The sequence below is a fragment of the Capricornis sumatraensis genome, chromosome 14 (assembly GCF_032405125.1).
Source record: "Capricornis sumatraensis isolate serow.1 chromosome 14, serow.2, whole genome shotgun sequence".
Taxonomy (NCBI): domain Eukaryota; kingdom Metazoa; phylum Chordata; class Mammalia; order Artiodactyla; family Bovidae; genus Capricornis; species Capricornis sumatraensis.
Window position 1 is genome coordinate 41,084,716 of NC_091082.1, and position 18,227 is coordinate 41,102,942.

General features: G+C 48.6%; 1 protein-coding gene across 1 annotated transcript in view; it reads right to left on the minus strand.

The window, feature by feature from the left end:
• The window catches only part of SDCCAG8 (SHH signaling and ciliogenesis regulator SDCCAG8), a 240,988-nt gene that overhangs the window by 2,088 nt on the left and 220,673 nt on the right, over positions 1-18,227 (minus strand). Inside the window, exon 17 of the mRNA XM_068985635.1 lies at positions 8,056-8,182. Coding sequence (XP_068841736.1) covers positions 8,056-8,182 — 127 coding nt within the window. The remainder of the gene's footprint in view (positions 1-8,055; positions 8,183-18,227) is intronic.

Below are 18,227 nucleotides of genomic sequence, written 5' to 3' on the forward strand. Positions count from 1 at the left end.
GGGAGCAATCAAAGGTTTTCTCTTTCATTTGGTTTTGCAAAGCCCTGTATTCCTCCCCACTTTCATATCACAGAACTTCCTGTTCACTGCCTGATGCATCACGAGCCCTCGGCAAATGTGACTGAATGAGTAATTTACCCTGTAATGTCATTGTCTTCCTGCTAACCAGCTCTTGGTGTCACCCGCAGATGGCTGGATGGCTGGATCTTTAGTGAAGAATGTTTCTTGGTTCTTCCCCCTAACCGTGACGTGTCCAGAGAGAGAGAAGCTTTAGTTACTGCCAACATCTGGCTCCTCCCTGCTTGGCTCAGGTGGTAAAGAATCTGCCTGCAATGCAAGAGACCCAGGTTTGATCCCTGGGTTGGGAAGATACCCTGGAGAAGGAAATGGCAACCCACTCCAGTATTCTTGCCTGGAGAATTCCTGTGGACGGAAGAGCCCTACAGTCCGTGGGGTCACAAAGAGTTGGATATGACTGAGCAGCTAACACTGCACTACCAACAGCCACTCATCTGCCATCACTTAGGACGTCAGCCGTTGCCTAGTTCCAAAAAGGGGGCTCATCGTCCACACCACAGTGGTCATGGTCTGGCTGTGTGTTCCAGTGGGACACAGCCAGCGTGAACTGTGGCTGGGGCCCTCAGCCACCATCTTCCCATCACTGTGCCTTCAGACTTGTCGCCAGGGCCCCTTGCCGTGGCCCCGGGGTGCTGTGGCCACACCTGCAGTTGTTGATGGCTGCCCCCTAGAGGGCAGAGGACTGACAGCCCCCTGGCAGCTGCTCCTCTGAAGGGTTGTCCACGGATGACATAAATGCCCCCCAACCGCAAGCCCAGTATCACTGACTCATTTTTCTTTTTAAACACTAATTGAGCCTTCTCTCCACAAACCCTGACTTGTGTGTCTAATTTTTTACTGAAGTTTAACTTAAATCAGAGTTTAAAAAATGAGTCTCTCTGGATGATCTGAACTGTTTCCCAATCAACATCGACACCTGGGGTCCAACCCAGCCTTCTCTGTTTTTCTCCCAAGCCTGTGGCTCAGGGATGCTGCAGCACCAGCGAGGCCTCACAGGGATGCTCAGAGCTCGGCCTGCCCCGTGTTTCCATCTGTCTCTTCTCTATGCGTCTCCATGTGGCCTCTTAGCAGGCCCTCCAAGTGGAATATCTCCCCTTCTGGCTCCCTCCTTTGCTCATGTGTACATCTTCTGTCTCTGTTTGACCAGGATTTAAAAAAAAAAAAAAAAAAAAAGAACCTGTTCCTCAAGCCTCTGGGCGGAAAAGCATCTATTTTTAACTCAAGAGGACAGAACCCCTTCCCCAGCCTCCATGTTGGGTATTTCAGAGCTCGACCTCAGTTGACAGAGCTCCAGGGAAGCCTCCAGTGCCTGCCTCATGCTGCCCCCACTTTGGGAGCCAGGCCACAGCTCTGTAGCTGCTCAGCTGGGGTTGAGCTCCAGGCCGCTGCCTGGGAGAGAAGACCCCCATCTCCCTCTTGCATGCAGCCCAAGGCCCGGGGAATGAACACCAGTCTCTGGAAGTTTGTTCTCCTGCCCATTCATTTCCCGGCTCTACTCACTCCACCTCTCTGGGCCTGATTTTTCCACCCGTGCAGAAAGATGTTAAATGGTTTCTCTAAGTGGCATCTTCAAGCATACAGTGACCTCAGTGCCACCCCGGTAGGTGCTCTCTTCTGGGCTCTGGTAATGCAGAGAGCTCCCTTTTTAAAGGAAGCTGGTTCTATTACTGATTTTTTTTTTTTTAACCAGAAATTGACTGATGGACTGATGTGGAAGCTAAAAACTTAACTGAAGTGGTCCAGAACTGAGATTTGAATGCAGGCAGTTTGAGCTCAAAGTCCAGGCTCTTTTTAATGCTATTCCAACCAACTTAATGAAAGAGCCACCAAGTTTGGTGTTTGTGGGATTAAGCAGCAGTCAAATATATCAGGCAACCTGGACTATATAAGCCACGTGACCTATGGATGGTCATTAACTTGTCCTCCCCGGTCCTTCTGTGGAACTGTGGAAACGCAGCTCAGATGTGACCACTGACCTGTTAGAAGGCAGTTCTCTGCCAACACAGGGCTCACGGTTGCAGACTCCAGGTTAAGAGGGGCCTGCCTCTGCCCTGCACAAGTCACCGAAGCTCTGGCTGAAACTGCCTTCCCCTCCGGCTGGCGCAGCTGCCAGATGGGCAGGAGTTCACAGCAAGGTCGCCGCAGACCCTCGTTTTATTCTTCCCCATGGCTGCCCGGCTGGGCCCCAGACAATGAAAGCTCTGTGGCAGTCAGAGTTCAAGCTCCATTTTCCCTGAACTCTGGGTCCTGGGTTTGCTGCCTGTGGGCTCCAACATAGGAAAAGAACTAGAGAAGCTAGAAGATGGCACCAGTAGAGGCAGGACAGACTTTCTTGCAGAAAGAAGGTGAAGACAGTGATTCCTTAGCTTCCTGGAAAACAGCACCTCGATGTGGACTTGGGACTTGAGACATGAGGGGAAGGCAGGGGACCCCATGCGCAGACAGGAGTGGTCAGGTGGGAGGACCCACTAGCCAATGGCTAGCATCTGCTCGCCGTCTCTTCCCCAGAGCACACTCGAACACGTGCGACGGATCCTGCCACAGTCCACGGGATCCCGACTTTGTCATCTTCCAGCTTTCTTGAATCCCATGAGTCACGAGAAACTTCCCCTGCACATGGGCAGGGGTCTGTGTTTTGTACGAACCGTGTTTCCATGGTAAATAGATTTTTAAGAATTTCCCAAAGGACAGACAGTGTCACCAACAGCAGAGAGTGGAGCCTCTGGCTGCCTCATGTTTGAAAGCGTTAAAAATAAAGACAACATTGACATTTGGGGTTGTAATGTGACGGAATTACAGTCTTTTAAAGGCAAGAACCACTTATCTACACTACATGTAATATTCAGTGTTTTGTTCACTTGTCTAATTGGATTAAAATATTTAGCTCCCTTTAAAATCTTGATTGTGAATTTATATTGCAAAATGTAATGTCTGACTCGGGAAGCAATAAGTGGAGCAAATGTATCTGAAGCAATGTTAAATTCAATGTATTTTTCTTCCATAAGTCTTATTCTGAAATTATTCACTCTTGGACAAAGTGAACTGTTAGCAGAAGAGCAAGTTTGGCTTCAATAAGCTGTATGCACTTTTCAATATTAATTACACACAGGGCCTTCAGTTGAAAAAAAGAAAAAGTTAAACTATGCTATTTGAGTTGCTTGAGGAAGCTTCCCTGAGGGTCACAAGACCCCTATGTTAGAAATGTGGCACCAGGGGGTCTTACGTCATTCTTTTACAACACTCAGGCAGCAGGGAGTTAATGACATTTTAGCTGCATATGTTCAAGTTTATTTAAAAAAATATGCAAGTCACTTCGGTTGACAGTGTCTTGTACACAGTTTTGAAAGAATCAGGGCAAACTTTAACAGAGTCAGTTTTTATTTGAAAAATATTTTCTGGGAATGTATCAGTGTTTATTTTTGAGACTGACAATTCGGGTGAAAATCAGGATAAAAACAAAAAAACAACAATTTGGTTGAAATCAAATTGTTTGTTTTCATCTATTTAGAATTCTTTCCAAAAAAATCTTGGTTCAGGAGGAGGCTTTTTAATTTATTTTATTCAGTGTATTTGCTGTTCTATCAAGCACCATCTGTCCTGCAGGTAGCTAGCTTCATGAAAGTGCCGACTTAACTGGGTGAAGCCCCCCCGGGCTCAAGGAAGGCCCACCACAGACTCTGTGGACACCTCCAAGTCTCTGCCGGGTGACCCTACAGCTTGGTTTGCAGGCACTCGAGGGAGCTGAGCCGAGCTCCCTGGAGCTCACATTTCTGAAGGCTCCCCCCTCCCTTTCCTTCAGGTCACAAACGGGCCTTTCCTTCCTTTGTCATCTGTTGTCTTTGTTTCTTGTGCTTGTTTTCAGCTCTCTTTATGAATCCTTTGGTGTAGCGAGATAATGTCCATGATTTTGAATATAATCACATATGTCTGCTGGATCCATACACAAGTTTAAATCAAATTAGAAAGTAAATTCACTGCCAAAAATGCTCAAAAGTCATAGGGCCAACTGATTAATCACCCATCAGTCAGCTTCAGATGCTGTTTTCTAAACTGTGTAAGTGACGCATCTAAAGGGACTACAAAGACATCCCTCCCAGACTGAACACTGAGGATGGAGTCAAGCAGTCTGTTGGGACAGAGCTATCAGAGAATGCAAATCAGCTGAAACCATATCCACCACCAGAGAAATATACAAATAAAATAATCTTGGTATAAGTGACATCCTCTAAGTGGACAGATAATTTCCATCCTCTCCCATCTCTCATGCCATTCTCCCCAAGAAAAGACTCTAATTTCCTTACCAGCTGGAGCCACCCTTCCTGGCCAGATGTTAGAGCCCCAGGCCCTGGGTCACAGACCTCTGACCCGGCTCCCAGCTGTCAGCCCTTACCAAAACTCCTCTGGGACCCAAGTTCCACATACTAGACACCCCCACAACCCCCACCGACCACAGGCACTACCACAGAGCCAGTCCTCTACTGGTCCCTGAAAAGAACAGAGGAGAATCATGTTTGCAGTGTAAAGCTGGGTTAGTGCTTTCATGTCTCTTATTTCTCCCGAAGAACTAACATAGCATTTCATGATGTTTTAAAAGCTACTTTTCCAGAAGTTTTTTCTCCAAGAGGGAAGCAGGAGATTCATAAAGCCCTTGTTTTTCATCAGTCCTAAACTGAGAACAAGTCAGAAAAGCAGCCTTGAACTTGGCGGTGAGCAGACTGAGCCACGTCCACTGAGTAGGACCCAGGGCTGGCCTAGCTCTCGCTGGACCGGCCACCACAGGCCAGCAGCGCTTCAGAGGAGACAGGAGCTCTCACGGCCAGAAACCATCACAGCCGCAGTTAGGACTGTGACCATCGGCCAGGCATGTTGTGCATCTTTCAGAAGTTCAGCAGAAACAGTTCAGAATAATAAAGCCTTCTGAACAGGCTAGATGTTTCCTGTCGGAGGCCACAGGCCAACCCGAACTTGTCATCTGCTTCGGCACAGGACCGAGGCCTAGGAGCAAATTGGAGGGATGTGACTCAGCTTTAGAGCAGCTGCCCAGGCCAGAAAATATCCATTCTCTTGTGAGAATTCAATGGATAGAGATTTTTAGAGGCTGACGTGCAAAATTAAGTTATCGTGCTTAATTCATCCAGGCTGGGAAAATGGAAGCCTTTAGCTAAACCACCCTGGAACCAGAGATAAACCAGAGGACTCTCTCTGGGAGAAAGGTGGGTGTGGATGTGGTGTGTCTGGTCACTCCAGAACCCTCAGGAGGCAGCAGGCACCCTCTGAATACCTGCTGTGCACAAACAGCATCCTCAAGGCCTCATTGGAAGCTAAATACAACAGTTCAAGTTCATTTTGGGGCAAAAATAGGTCCAAACACCACACTCGGGTACAAAGGGTAGGCTTTGATTTAGAGAGTAGAAGCCTGCCTGGGCTTCTGCTTCATCTTTGAACACTAGGACTTGCTACTGAAAGCCAGGATTTTCTTGACCAAATTTCCTTTGTCATGCCCACATTAAAATAACTCCAAATGTAATATCTGAATCTGAAAGATCCCTTTACAGACGAGCCAGATGGGCCAGTATCAGATAGCATAGGATGTCAAATCATTTCTGTTGCTTCAGGCAAAGGGAGAAAAAAAAAGCTTTGCTGATTTTTCTGAAGAATTTTGAAGAATTTATCTTTTTTTCTTTTTTTAAAATGCATTTTACAAAAATTTCACAATCCATTTGGCAATTATTGGGTTTTTTTAAAGCCCTGGATGAGATTTCTAAGCATCGATGATCCGTGTTAAGTTCTAAGTGGACTGTAAGGTAGGCAGATGGGGAGTTAAAAAGGCAAACCCCAGAGAATAACGATCTGGCCCAGAGTGGAGAGGAGGCTGCCACATGCTTGGAGCTTGTGTGCAAGACTCTCCACAGCCGACATTCTGAAGTCCTTCTCGGCTCTCAGAGGCCAGGAGCTCCACTCATGCCCTGAGTTTCTCCAGCTGCCTGGAGGCCCGATGGCCCCAACCTGTGGCTGGCACCACCCAGGCCCCCCTCCTTTGAGGGCCACCCAGCACTCCCCGACCCCACCACGAGGACCTGCCCAGAAAGCTGAGTTCTGGTCGTGGGCGGGCCACACAAGTGCAGGATGAGGTATCTGGGCACGTCGGAGGAGCAGGGTGACAGGAGTGCATATCGTTCCATGGCCGCTGCCCCACAGGATCTCTGTCCGACCTGTGCTTCTCCCGGGACCTTCTCCAGCTTGAGAAAGAGAGAGGAAAAGAAAACCCCTGACATTTCTTCGCCTGCAATCCACCAGAGAGCCTGCCACGCACCTCACAGCCGCCCTCGTTGGCTTTCCAGTGTCCCTTTGAGTTAGGCTGGCATGCAGAGGTGGACACTGAGGCTTAGAAGAGACTTCAGCTTGTCCAGGCCCTAGTGACAGGGATGCACTCTGGGCTCGTTCCCTGTTCCTTCTGCCTCCCACCGCTTTCAGAGGCTCTCAATCCCTACTGTCTTCCAGAATTCTCCAAACAGCTTGTTACGATGCAGATTCCTGGGCCCTGCTCCCAGAGATGCTGTCTGGTGTGTGTGGGGAGAGGCCCTGGGACCCATGTTCCTGGATGACCGTGTGACTGTAGGGCGTGTAGAACAGCCTCTTGGGAGCAGACAGTGCAGGTGTGTCTCCAGCCCAGGGCCTGAGCTCAGTGACTGGTTCCTGGAGGTGCTCACTCACTCTGCGGAACCACTGAGGACTTTGCAGGTGGGGTCTGGTGAGCTGAGTGGGAAAAATCACTCAGAGGACAGTGGCTCCTCAATACCCTGCCCAGAAAGGGTATGGTAAGGGTAAGATAATACCCAGAAAGGGTATTTGGGCTCATGGTCATTTTGGAAAGAGAATGAGATGACTTCTCATCATTTCCACTTCCAGATGCATTTTCCCCATTAATAATTCCAAGCACTTGCTGCATGGCATCCCACAGGCACTTGTGGAGCACCCCGGCGCACTCCTGATTAGAGGCTGAGGCCTCGGCCAGCCCGTGGACCACCTCCTCATCCTAACTGACTACTCAACGGGGTAAAAAGCCCAGCCTCTTAGACAGGAAGAGAAGCAATGTGGGAAAAGATGGTTTCATTCCATCCTCCAACTCCATTGCCCCTGCCGCTGGCCACAGACCTAACCTGAACAGGGAAAGTCTGGATCATGGAGTCAGACTTCAGCTCCGTTTTCAGTGTCCCTACTTGCTAGCTGTATGCGTTTGTTTGAGTCTCAGTTTCCCTATCTGTAAGACAGAGACAATAATCAATCTTGCAGGCGTGTTCAAGGATAGAGTTAATGTGTGTTATCTACGTACCATTTCCACGCCCTCTGCAAGCACTCCAGACATTGGCTCAATTACCAATCAGTTGTTTTAAAACAAGACTCCTACCTTCTGTTCACAAGGACTCCCCTAATTGGGAGCATGCCTTTCCTCCACCACTACCATATGTAAAAGAGATGGCCAGTGGAAATTAGCTGGGTGACTTGGGGAACTCAAACCGAGGTTCTGTAACAACCTAGAGGTGTGGGAAAGGGTGGGAGGTGGGAGGTTCAAGAGGGAAGGGACATACGTGTAGTTAGTTAGTGTTAGTCGCTCAATCGTGTCCAGCTCTTTTGCGACCCCATGGACTGTAGCCTGCCAGGCTCCTCCGTCCATGGAGTTCTCCAGGCAAGAATACTGGAGTGGGTAGCCATTCTCTTCTCCAGGGGAGCTTCCCAACCCAGAGATTGAACCCAGGTCTCTTACATTGCAGACAGATTTTTTTTTTTTTTTACCATCTGAGCCACCAGGGAAGCCCAGTATACATATGTATACTTATGGTTAATTCATGCCGAATTATGGCAGAAACCAAAGCAATATTGTAGAACAATTATCCTCCCATTAAAAATAAAAATTTTAAAAAAGGATAAGGAAAAGACCAGTGTGTCCTCTGGTGGGTGAGGTGCCATGCACGGTACCTGGGATCTCAGATGTCCCACCTCTTCCGATAGGCTCTGTCTCTCCAGAAGAAGCTGGTTCTGCTTGTTGAGGAGCTGCACCAGCTGCTGGGCCGTGGCCTGGCTGTGCTTGTCTAGCTGCTTCAGCCTGGAGAAAAATCCAGCACAGAATTAGAGACGGGTTCTGAGAACTAGGGACAAAGATGTCCACTGGCTCCCTGGGAGGGAAGCTCCTGACAGTGAACTAGAAGCTGGAGGTCAGAGGCACCTGGACGCCCTCCTGCAGGGGAATGGAATTTTATCAAATGTGGAAGGGAATTGCGAGTCTTTTCAGTGAGTTGTTATTTAGGGAGCACACAGATAAAACTGAAGAAAAACTCAAACCTTAAACTCACAGAGCTCAAAGATGAGGGGGCCTGAGTGCCTCCATTGTTCAGTGGGAAACGTCTCTGGCAGGCTGGAGCAGACGGCCGGCCCCGGCTGGGGATGTGGGCGAGGGAAGGCGGAAACACTGAACTAAGGGTTTTCCATTATTAATCACTCAGTCAATCACGAGCTCCGGCATCGCTGACCAGATGTCTTTAAAGATCCTATATTTGTCATTCTGCTGATGGACTCTCCCCTCCAGACTTGCTAATTCACTCAAACTATTATCCACATTTGTCCAAAGACGGATTCCTACAACCAGTAGCACACTCACCCGTGGAAATGCAGGCCTTGGATTAAATTTAGACTTGAACAACTACCGAGAACTGGTCTGTGAAGAAGTTGGGTAGGTCATATGCCCTTCCTCATGGTCCTCATGGACCATGCAGCAGTGAAATTAAGCACCAGCAGTGGAATTAAGTTCTGTTTTCACAAGAAAACTCCAGGCTACATATCCCACAGTGAGTCAAGAAATTCGAAGACTGTTCTGCAGACACTGGGCTCAACCCACCCTCAGTTCAAGCTCTCCGATGGCTGCGTTTTGGGGGGTGCGGTGTTTTGAGCACAACTGAATATCTGCGAGGACAGACATTTAGGACTCAGGGAGCAATGGGTAGACTTGTTTGCTAAAAGTGATTCAGCATCTGGAGGCAGGTAAACCTAAAACTGCACCCTGGGCAACCTAACAGTGGTCTAGCACTTGACTCACACTGGCCTCAGATTCCTCTGCCGCCTGCAACCCTCCCCACTTCCCAGGTGGCACCTACTGCCTGATCCACCCCCTTCTCGAGCTCCGGGTGGTTGTTCAAGCTGCCCCACCAGGCACACTTACTGCAACCCAGGCCACACCCCTGCACTCTCCTAAGAACTCTCCGTGCCCCTCCTCCGAATTCCACATTGCAAGGATGAGAGGTCTGAACTGAAGATACTGGGGCAGGCACCTAGCAGGCACTGCACATGCTCTCTTGGTAGGAGCCAGCTCTGGCCATGCCCACAAGCCTATGCCCCACCCCCTGCCCACGGCTGCTTCTGGAGAGAGCAAGGACCAAGGACAAGGCTTAGTTACTCCTTCCTGTGTTTGTAGCTGCCTAGTACCAGGTTCCCCTGATGGCTCAGATGGTAAAGAATCTGCCTGCAATGGAGGAGACCCGGGTTTGATCCCTGGGTCATGAAGATCCTTTGGAGAAGGGAATGACAACCCATTCCAGTATTCTCGCCTGGAGAATCCCATGGACAGAGGAGCCTGGCAGGCTGCAGTCTATAGGATCACAAAGAGCCAGATACGACTGAGCAAAGAACACACAAAATACTTAAAAGGGGCTTTCCAGGTGGCGTTAGTGGTAAAGAACCCACCTGCCAATGCAGGAGATGTAAGAGATGTGGGTTTGATCCCTGGGTCGGGAAGATCCCCTGGAGCAAGGCATGGCAACCCACTCCAATATTCTTGCCTGGAGAATTCCATGGACAGAGGAGCCTGGCAGGCTATAGTCTGTGGGGTCGAAAAGGGTAAGACACGACTGAGCGACTAACACTTTCACTTTTACTTTAGGACCAGATTCAGGGTCTCCCTAGCCCAGAGCCTGGGCTACAGTCTGGTCCTGTCCATCCATGTATGAGCACTTTCTTGCATCTGTACTATATAAATTAAAATGCCCACCTCCCTTGCATCCATTACTCTCCCTCTAATATGGGAGGAGAGAAAAATAAGTTTCCATGGCATTGCAACTTTGGGAAGCCCAGTCTGCCCCTACTGCCAATGACCATGCTCTTATGTGGAGCAATTTTTCCTGAGAACACAGTCTCAAAACTACCCCATTGGCATCAGACCAAACCGAAGTTTTCCTCTACAGCATCCTCAGCATGGGGAGGCTGGGAGAAGCAAGAACATTCAGGAAGCAGAGAAGCCAGGCCAGCTGGCTTCAGTGGGTGGGGAGCCTGGGAAAGGGGGGGCACTATGTCCAGGCTCATCCAGCAGCTGATCTGAGTGGTGACTCTGCTCTCCAGCACTGAAGTGGGCACCACTGAAGATACAGAGATGTTGAGAACAGCCTTTCCCTTGAGAAGCAAACAAGCTAATGCTTTGAGATTTAACTCAGACAAGCGAAAAACCTCCTCATTTGCAGGGAATCTCTGTAAACCACCAGGTGTAGGTGACTTTCCCCTTCCAATCAAGTCTTGGGTGTAGAGAGAGCCACAGACTAAGAGTTACTGAGGTAGTAGCCCATTGGCTTCATGTTTGCTTAGAACAAATGAAACAGAAACATGTGATAAAGAGATGATACCATCAAGGCTTAAAGTCAAGAAGGTTCCAGGAGTGGTCACCCTCCATGAGGTCCTTGCTCTGTGAATTGATCAATGAGATAATATTCGGGCTAATAGATGGGTTTGGTGTGTAGTTTTGGGCTCCTGGAAAGAGTGGCTACCTGATCCAGGGCTCTGGGCTGAGCCAAAGCCTGTTTTCACAGCACAAACAGCCAGCCATGGGCTGGCCACACCACTCACAGCCAGAAATGGGATTGGTTCCTGCCTAGACCCTCCTCCAAAGGAGCCCCAGAAGAACCTAGCTGAGGCTCAGCTGGCCGTGTTCTGCAAACTGTGGGCCTTGGATCCCTGCAGCAGTTATGCAGGAGCCCAGGCCCCACCCAGACCAGATCAATCAAGTCCGAGGAGTGAGCCTTTCATCAGCACAAAACCAGCTGCCCAGGGTTTTCCTGCAGGAAAGTGAAAGTGTTACTGACTCAGTCATGTCCGACTCTCTGTGACCCCAAGGACTGTAGCCCACCTGGCTCCTCTGTCTGTGGAATTCTCCAGTCAAGAATACAGGAGTGGGTTGCTATTTCCTTCTCCAGGGGATCTTCCCGACCCAGGGATTGAATGTGGGTCTCCTGCACTGCAGGCAGACTCGTGAGTGAATGAACCACCAGGGAAGACCTTCCTTCCTGCAGAAGCACAATTGATAAAAGGAGTAAGACCCATGGGGAAGTCCTGCCTTCCCTCCAGGAAGCTGAAGCTTCACTAACCTCACAGCTAAAGAGCCAAAGATGGATTCACTGTGACTCAACTCGAACTCCTCTAAGGAAGCCCTTTAAAAAATATGCTCCCTCTTTTTTCAGGGTCAGCCTCTATCATGCCACTTTACTACAGCAATAAAGTCAATCACAAGCTCAGAAAAAGTAAAAACAACAACAAAACCCAAACTCACATTTGTTGAAAAAAAAAAATAAAGCCACAATCCAGATTTTACATAAAAAGGACTTTGTTAAGGAAATATATTAATATTTCAATGGTAGCCCTCTCAAGGCCTATTTTGAATATTGGGAAAACAGATTTTTTTTTTAAATAGTTCTTTTTTGCAACTGCTTTCCCCAAACACTGTATAACCCAGCCTACACTATTCACAAATGCTTTATTACTGTCAGTTAGAAGAGATTTTGGGGGTGTCCTACTGGCATCATACACTGTCTTTTATTTTCTGTGGTGGTTGCTGCTCTCATTTTTGTTGTCCTTCGAAGTTCACGTCTTCATCCAAAATCCCAGCTGCAGCCACCACCACTAACAACAGCTAACATTTGCTGAGCCTCTGAGCTCATCCCTCCATTAAAACTCACTACAGTCCTAAGAGGTACGGCCAGGATTATTATCCTATTTTACAGGTGAGAAAACTGAAACTGACAGGTTCAATTAGCTGGCACGAAGTCACACAATGAATAAACGGCAGACTGCGGAGGCAAAGCGAGGCCTAGTGTAGGTGTTCGGAACCACCACTAAAGGTTGGTTAATTCAGTGAGTTAAATTCAGCAAACCAACCAACCCTCGGTAAACAGTTCTCATGACACATCAAGAGTTACAAAATATTCCTTGCCTTAGCAGTTTCCCCACTAATTTTGGAGACAGAACAGGTGCTGCACTGAGGGGACCACCAAGGCATAAAAGCACAGGGTCAGCAGAGGCAAGGGTGAGACCCAGGAAGGCTTGTGCCCACTTAGGAGAAAGATCACCATCATCACCATCGTCTACTGAGTGCTTACTGCCTGCTAAGCGCTTATTATTTATTAACTTCTTAGTGCTCGTGACAACTTCATGAAAGAGGAACCGTTGTTATCTCCACTTTAAGGATGAGGAAACTGAGTTACATAGGACTAGTCCAAGGTCACTTGGATAGGAAATAGGATATAGGACTCTATCAGGATATAGTCCTGGGTATAGGACAAGAAATAGGACCAGTCCAAGGTCACTCGGCTGGCAAGCTGGGATGTGCAAAGATGAACAGTGTTGGTCTGGCAGGGGCCAGGGCAGGGCCTTCCACATGGGAGGTGGTGCTGCCAAGACAAGGGTGGGCAGTGTGGCTTGACCACAGGCTGTGGTCTGCTCGGAGGGAGGGAATGCTGGACCTAGTAACACTCTGACCTAAACTAACAAATACTGATGCTGTGCTCCAGACAACGGCATTGCCATTTACCAAACGAGAATGGAAGGAGGCGCAGGGTCAGGGTGAGGTCCTGTGAGACACCCGCCCACCCAGCAGTGATTCAGCTTGGGGTCTGAGAAAGGCTCTGGCTGGATGTTTAGCCGTGCCAATCAAACCCACCGAGAGGTGAGGCCATAAACGTGCTGGGAAAGCCTGGTGTTCAAGTTTGTTAAAGGATCATCATCCCATTTTACAGATGAGAAAACTGAAAATGGCAGGTTCAACTGACCTGCACAAAGTCACCAGGGAATAAGTGGTAGGGCATGGAGGCAAAGTTTGGCCGAGTACAGGTGTTCCTAACCACCATTAGTGGTTGGTTAATTCAGTGAGTTGACTCAGCAAACCAACCAACCCTTGGGATACAGTTCTCATGATGTCAATAGTTACAGCAGGTTGGGCCCCTACTGCCTACTGGCCGAGAACCTCTGCTGCAGAGAGAGGAAACATGGCCAGGCCCAGGCCTTGGGGAACAGCCTCCTGTCAAGGCTGAGGGCAGGGAGCCAGAGGACTCTGATGGGTGCCGGGAGAGAGGATGAAGGCTGGGAGATGGGAGAGGCTCATCTCCCAGGAGGGGCAGGGCAGCTGGTAAGTGTCCCCTCCCTTCAGAAGCCGGTTACAGGCACGGGAGAGTGGTGATTATCCTAGACAGGGGCTAGGCTGAGCATAGGTAGCAAGAGTGTGAGCTAGGGATGGAGAGACCTGAGCCAGTGGGCAGGATGTGCTGCAGGAGAGAAAAGACGTCTTCAACACAAAAGAAGCTGGGCTTTTGGAGGCAGGAAGGCACCCAGCGAAGCAGGCAGCCCTCCTCCTGGAGGCAGAGGAAGCAGGCAAGGTGAGCCTGAGCCTGAGAGACCGGCTCAGTGGCCTCCTTATTCCACCCCAGGTAAAGTGCTGAGAGAAGAGGCAGCTCAATGGGAGATGCTCTGAAGGGTGGGGGAGCTGGTTGTGGCGGGGCCACCTGAAGGGGTGCCTCCTCAGGTGGACACAGGCACCCTGGCCTACCCTCTGGGTGGTCCCACCCCCTCTCTAGCCTCTGAGGTCAGCGGCCCCCAGGCACCCTCTGCTCCTTCCACCCACGAGCTGGGGGCCCCTCTGCCTGGACTATGGCTCCTCAAAGTCCTCAGAGGACTTCGATCTCAAAGGGCTGGAAGTGCCTGGTTTTCAATGTTCAAGTCTCAGCATAATTGTCCTGAGAGTTTGCAATTTCTTGTTCTGTTTAGGCCCCTTGTTTTGATCTATTCCCTCTACCAGGCGTGGAGTAATTAAAGGAGAGAGGGGGGCTGCCCTCAGGGACCTGCAGAGGAGCCTTTCAGCCAGAAGCCCCCTCCTCCAAGGAGAAGCCAACAGCTTGCCAACCACGCAGAGGTTTCACACAGTAGGAAAGAGAGCGGCATCTTCAGCCTTCCAAGCTCAACCCCTAAGTTGGATGCTCCTTTCTCAAGGCTTGGCCTTTCCAGGTACCTCAGTGATAAGGAATCCACCTGCAATTCAGGAGACATGGGTTCAACCCCGGGGTAGGGAAGATCCCCTGAAGAAGGAAATGGCAACCCACTCCAATATTCTTGCCTGGGAAATTCCATGGACAGAGAAACCTGGCAGGCTACAGTCCATAGGGTCACAAAGGGTAGGACACGACTGATCAAGTAAACAATTCCCATTGCCTATACTTCATCTCCGGAACAGGCAGGAATCCCCTCCTCTCCCAGGGACCTCCAGGATGTGCCCATGTCTGTACAGTACTGACCCAGTGCCCAGTGGAGCTGCAGCCAGGCCAAGCTATCCCTTCCCTCGAAGCCCTGGAGCTTCCCTTGCCTCACAGGGCAGGGTGACCACAAGGAAGGACACTTCCAGGCTACTCTGCACCCAGGCCAGGGTCACCATCCTAATGTCAGGTACAGGGTCCATTTCCTTAAGGACCTGTCACCGCTGGGTAGACTGGGGCCTCTCGGAGGAGAAGAGCAGTTGTGCCCATGCTGGAGTAGAGTGCTCAGCATGCACCTGCCTGGGCAAAGGCTCCCCGGGAATTACTGGGGATGAGGGAGGGGCCACAGTTGGGCTTCCCAGGTGGCGTTAGTGGTAAAGAACCTGCCTGCCAATGCAGGGGACATAAGAGATGAGGATTTGATCCCTGGGCAGGGAAGATCCATGGAGGAGGGCAAGGCAACCCACTCTAGTATTCTTGCCTGGAGAATCCCATGGACAAAGGAGCTTGGTAGGCTACTGTCTGTAGGGTCGCAAAAAGTCAGCCACGACTAAGAGACGTAGCCTGCATATTGCAGGGGCAATAGTTACGATGGGAACAAGAAGGCCCAGGACGCAGATACAATGAAAGGAGTCTGGGACATGAGCTAGGCCCAAGCACGCTTCTGTTGGTCCAACAGTGATGCTCTCTGCCACACCCCGCAGGCATGACCAGAACCAACATTTAAAAGAAAAATATGCACGACTTTAAGATAAGATGGAGCAAGTGGTGAAATACAAAACAACTTTATGGAGCTGAGTGGGCTGGGAAAAATATCTTATGCAAAACAGAAGCAGTGCAAGCTGCCAGCTCTGGTCCTATGCTTCAGACACTCATTTGCTATGAATACTGTGAAAGCAAGTGAATACATATATTTAAATTTTTGTATGTTGTATGTGATACATACAAAATATATGCAGTGTCTAAATAAGTTATGAGGCATAATAATCAAATGAACACTTGTGAGCGTGGTGCCAGTGCTATGGGGCCACTCTCTACATGTTTTTCTCCAGCCCAGCTTCCTACTTACCCCAGAGGTGGCCAGTAACTTCATGCATGCATGTTTTTTGATCAGAGGTTTGAGTTTCACTCAACATTTAACCTGGGAGCTCCCTCCAAACTACAGTGGGTGGTTTTTTGTTTGTTTGTTTGTTTTCGGTGGTGGTCATGGTAAAATGTCTTTTGTCCTGAAATGTTTTCAGACCAGAGATGAGTGTTTTCAAAAGGCTCAGACCCACAGTTTCCCTGGGAGAGGGGCTTCCTCATGTAAATGAAGAGCAATTTTTCAACTAACATATGAATTTCAAAGGTGCACGTACTGTGACTGTAAAATGTGACTCGGTTCTCTACTCTTCCCAGTTGTTGTTTAGGCATTGTCTTGTCTGGCTCTTTGTGACCCCATGGACTGTAGCCCGCCAGGTTTCTCTGTAAATGGGATTTTTCAGGCAGGAACACTGGAGTGGATTGCCATTTCCTTCTCCAGGTGATCTTTCCAACCCAGGGACTGAACTCATGTCTCCTGCATTGGCAGGAGGATTCTTTACAACTGAACCACCTGGGAAGCCCCAGTAGAGTGCTCTAATATTTACTGTACTCAAGGAGTACTGTACTCATTGGCTAAATTAATTCTCATAACAATCCTACACAGTATGCATTATTATTGTCTGTATTTTGTGCATGAGAAAAGCAAGGCACAGTGAAGTTAGTCATTTGCTCAAGTTCAGACAACCAGAGTGCTTCCCTCATAGCTCAGTTGGTAAAGAATCTGCCTGCAGTGCAGGAGACCAGGGTTCGATTCCTGGGTTGGGAAGATCCCCTGGAGAAGGAAATGGCAACCGACTCCAGTATTCTTGCCTGGAGAACCCCATGGACAGTGGAGGGTTACAGTCCATGGGGGTCACAAGAGTTGGACATGACTTAGTGACTAAACCACCACCACCAGACAACCAGAAGGGGGCAGAGTCAGGATTAACGAGCCACAAATGACATGCTCTTCCCTCTGCGCTCCCTCGCATGGATGGGACCACCCCTCCTCACCTGTCTCTGAGTCTTCCTTGCCTCCTTCCTCTCTGCCCACATTGATTCTGATCAGTCCCTAACCTTCTAAATCCCTCCACAACTTGTTCTATCCCATGCAGCTTATCCCCACTTACTACAGTCATTGCTGGGCTGCCTCTCCCACTGAACAATGAATATCTTCAAGGACAGGAACGGGATCTTATTCAGCTCTCCAACTCCAGCACTTAGCAAGGTGCTGGATACGTGTGTCAGAAGCAAACCACTTACTGGTAGAAAATGTTTATGCCAAATGTAATAACTGTAATGTCATCTACAGTGTGAGTACACTTTAATATTTAATAACTTTGTTACCGTAAGAACATCACATGTCAATCAAATAATTTTAGGTATGCTATTGAAATTTGTCACTTAAAGGAATCCTAGAAGAGATGAATGAGTACTTGACTTGGAAACAGGAGGCATAGGTTCAAAATCCCATCACAAACTACCGATTTTACTTGGGCACGAGGCTTGTCCTCTCTCAACCTCAGGTTCTCCACTTTTAAAACTGAGCAAAGCATACCCCCTGATCTCCTGAATCACAAACACTGGGGATGCAGCCAAGCAATATATGTTTCAATAAGCCTTCTGGGTGATTCTGATCAATTCTCAAGTTTAAGAACCACAGGTATGCTATAATTCACAGTATCAATCACATACAAAATGACTTCTTCTGGAGAATAATTTTTTTTGTGAGGCTCCAGTTTTAATCATCAAAGCAGCCCATGAAAACTATCCTAGTCTACTCCTAAGTTTTGCTGCCAGTCACACAAACTTACGGAAATCGTGCGATCACTTTGGATCTCAATTTCCTCGCATACGCAATGACAGAATAAGCTAGAAATAGATCAGCAAACTTCACACCACAGGCCAAGTACAGCCTGGTCCACTGTCTGTTTTTGTACAACCTGTATGTTAAGAATATTTTTAATGTATATTTTTTAAATGACTGAAAAAATAAAAAGAAAAACAATGTTTTGTGACATGAACATCCAATGAAATTCAACTTCCAGTTCCCCTAAATAAACTTTCGCTGAACCACAGCCACGCTCATCCACTCGCGTATCGTCTACAGCTGCTTCTGCACAGGAGCAGCAGAGCTGGGGAGCTGCGGCAGAAGCCATATGGCCACAGAGCCTAGAATATTTATCACTTGACCCTCTAGAAAAAAAGTTTGTCAGCCCCTGGGCTGGAAGATGACTAAGTTCTCTTTGAACTCCCAAACTTCTACGATCCTATGACTTTACAGAATTTTACTGTGTTCCTGTCTTCAAATACTGCCAGCTATGTAGTCGGAACAGTACACCTAGGTTGCCCAAGTCAAAGTTTTGAAAACCCAATTACCCTAATTACTGCTCTAGGTAATTAATTTGGTGAATAAACCATATTAATTTAAAGTTGTACACTTTGTTCCAGTGCTTAAAAATTGCTGCCACATTTTATGAAATTCTCTTTCATTACTGTGGCCGTACAGAATCAGTGAGAATAAGCCGTGTGCTC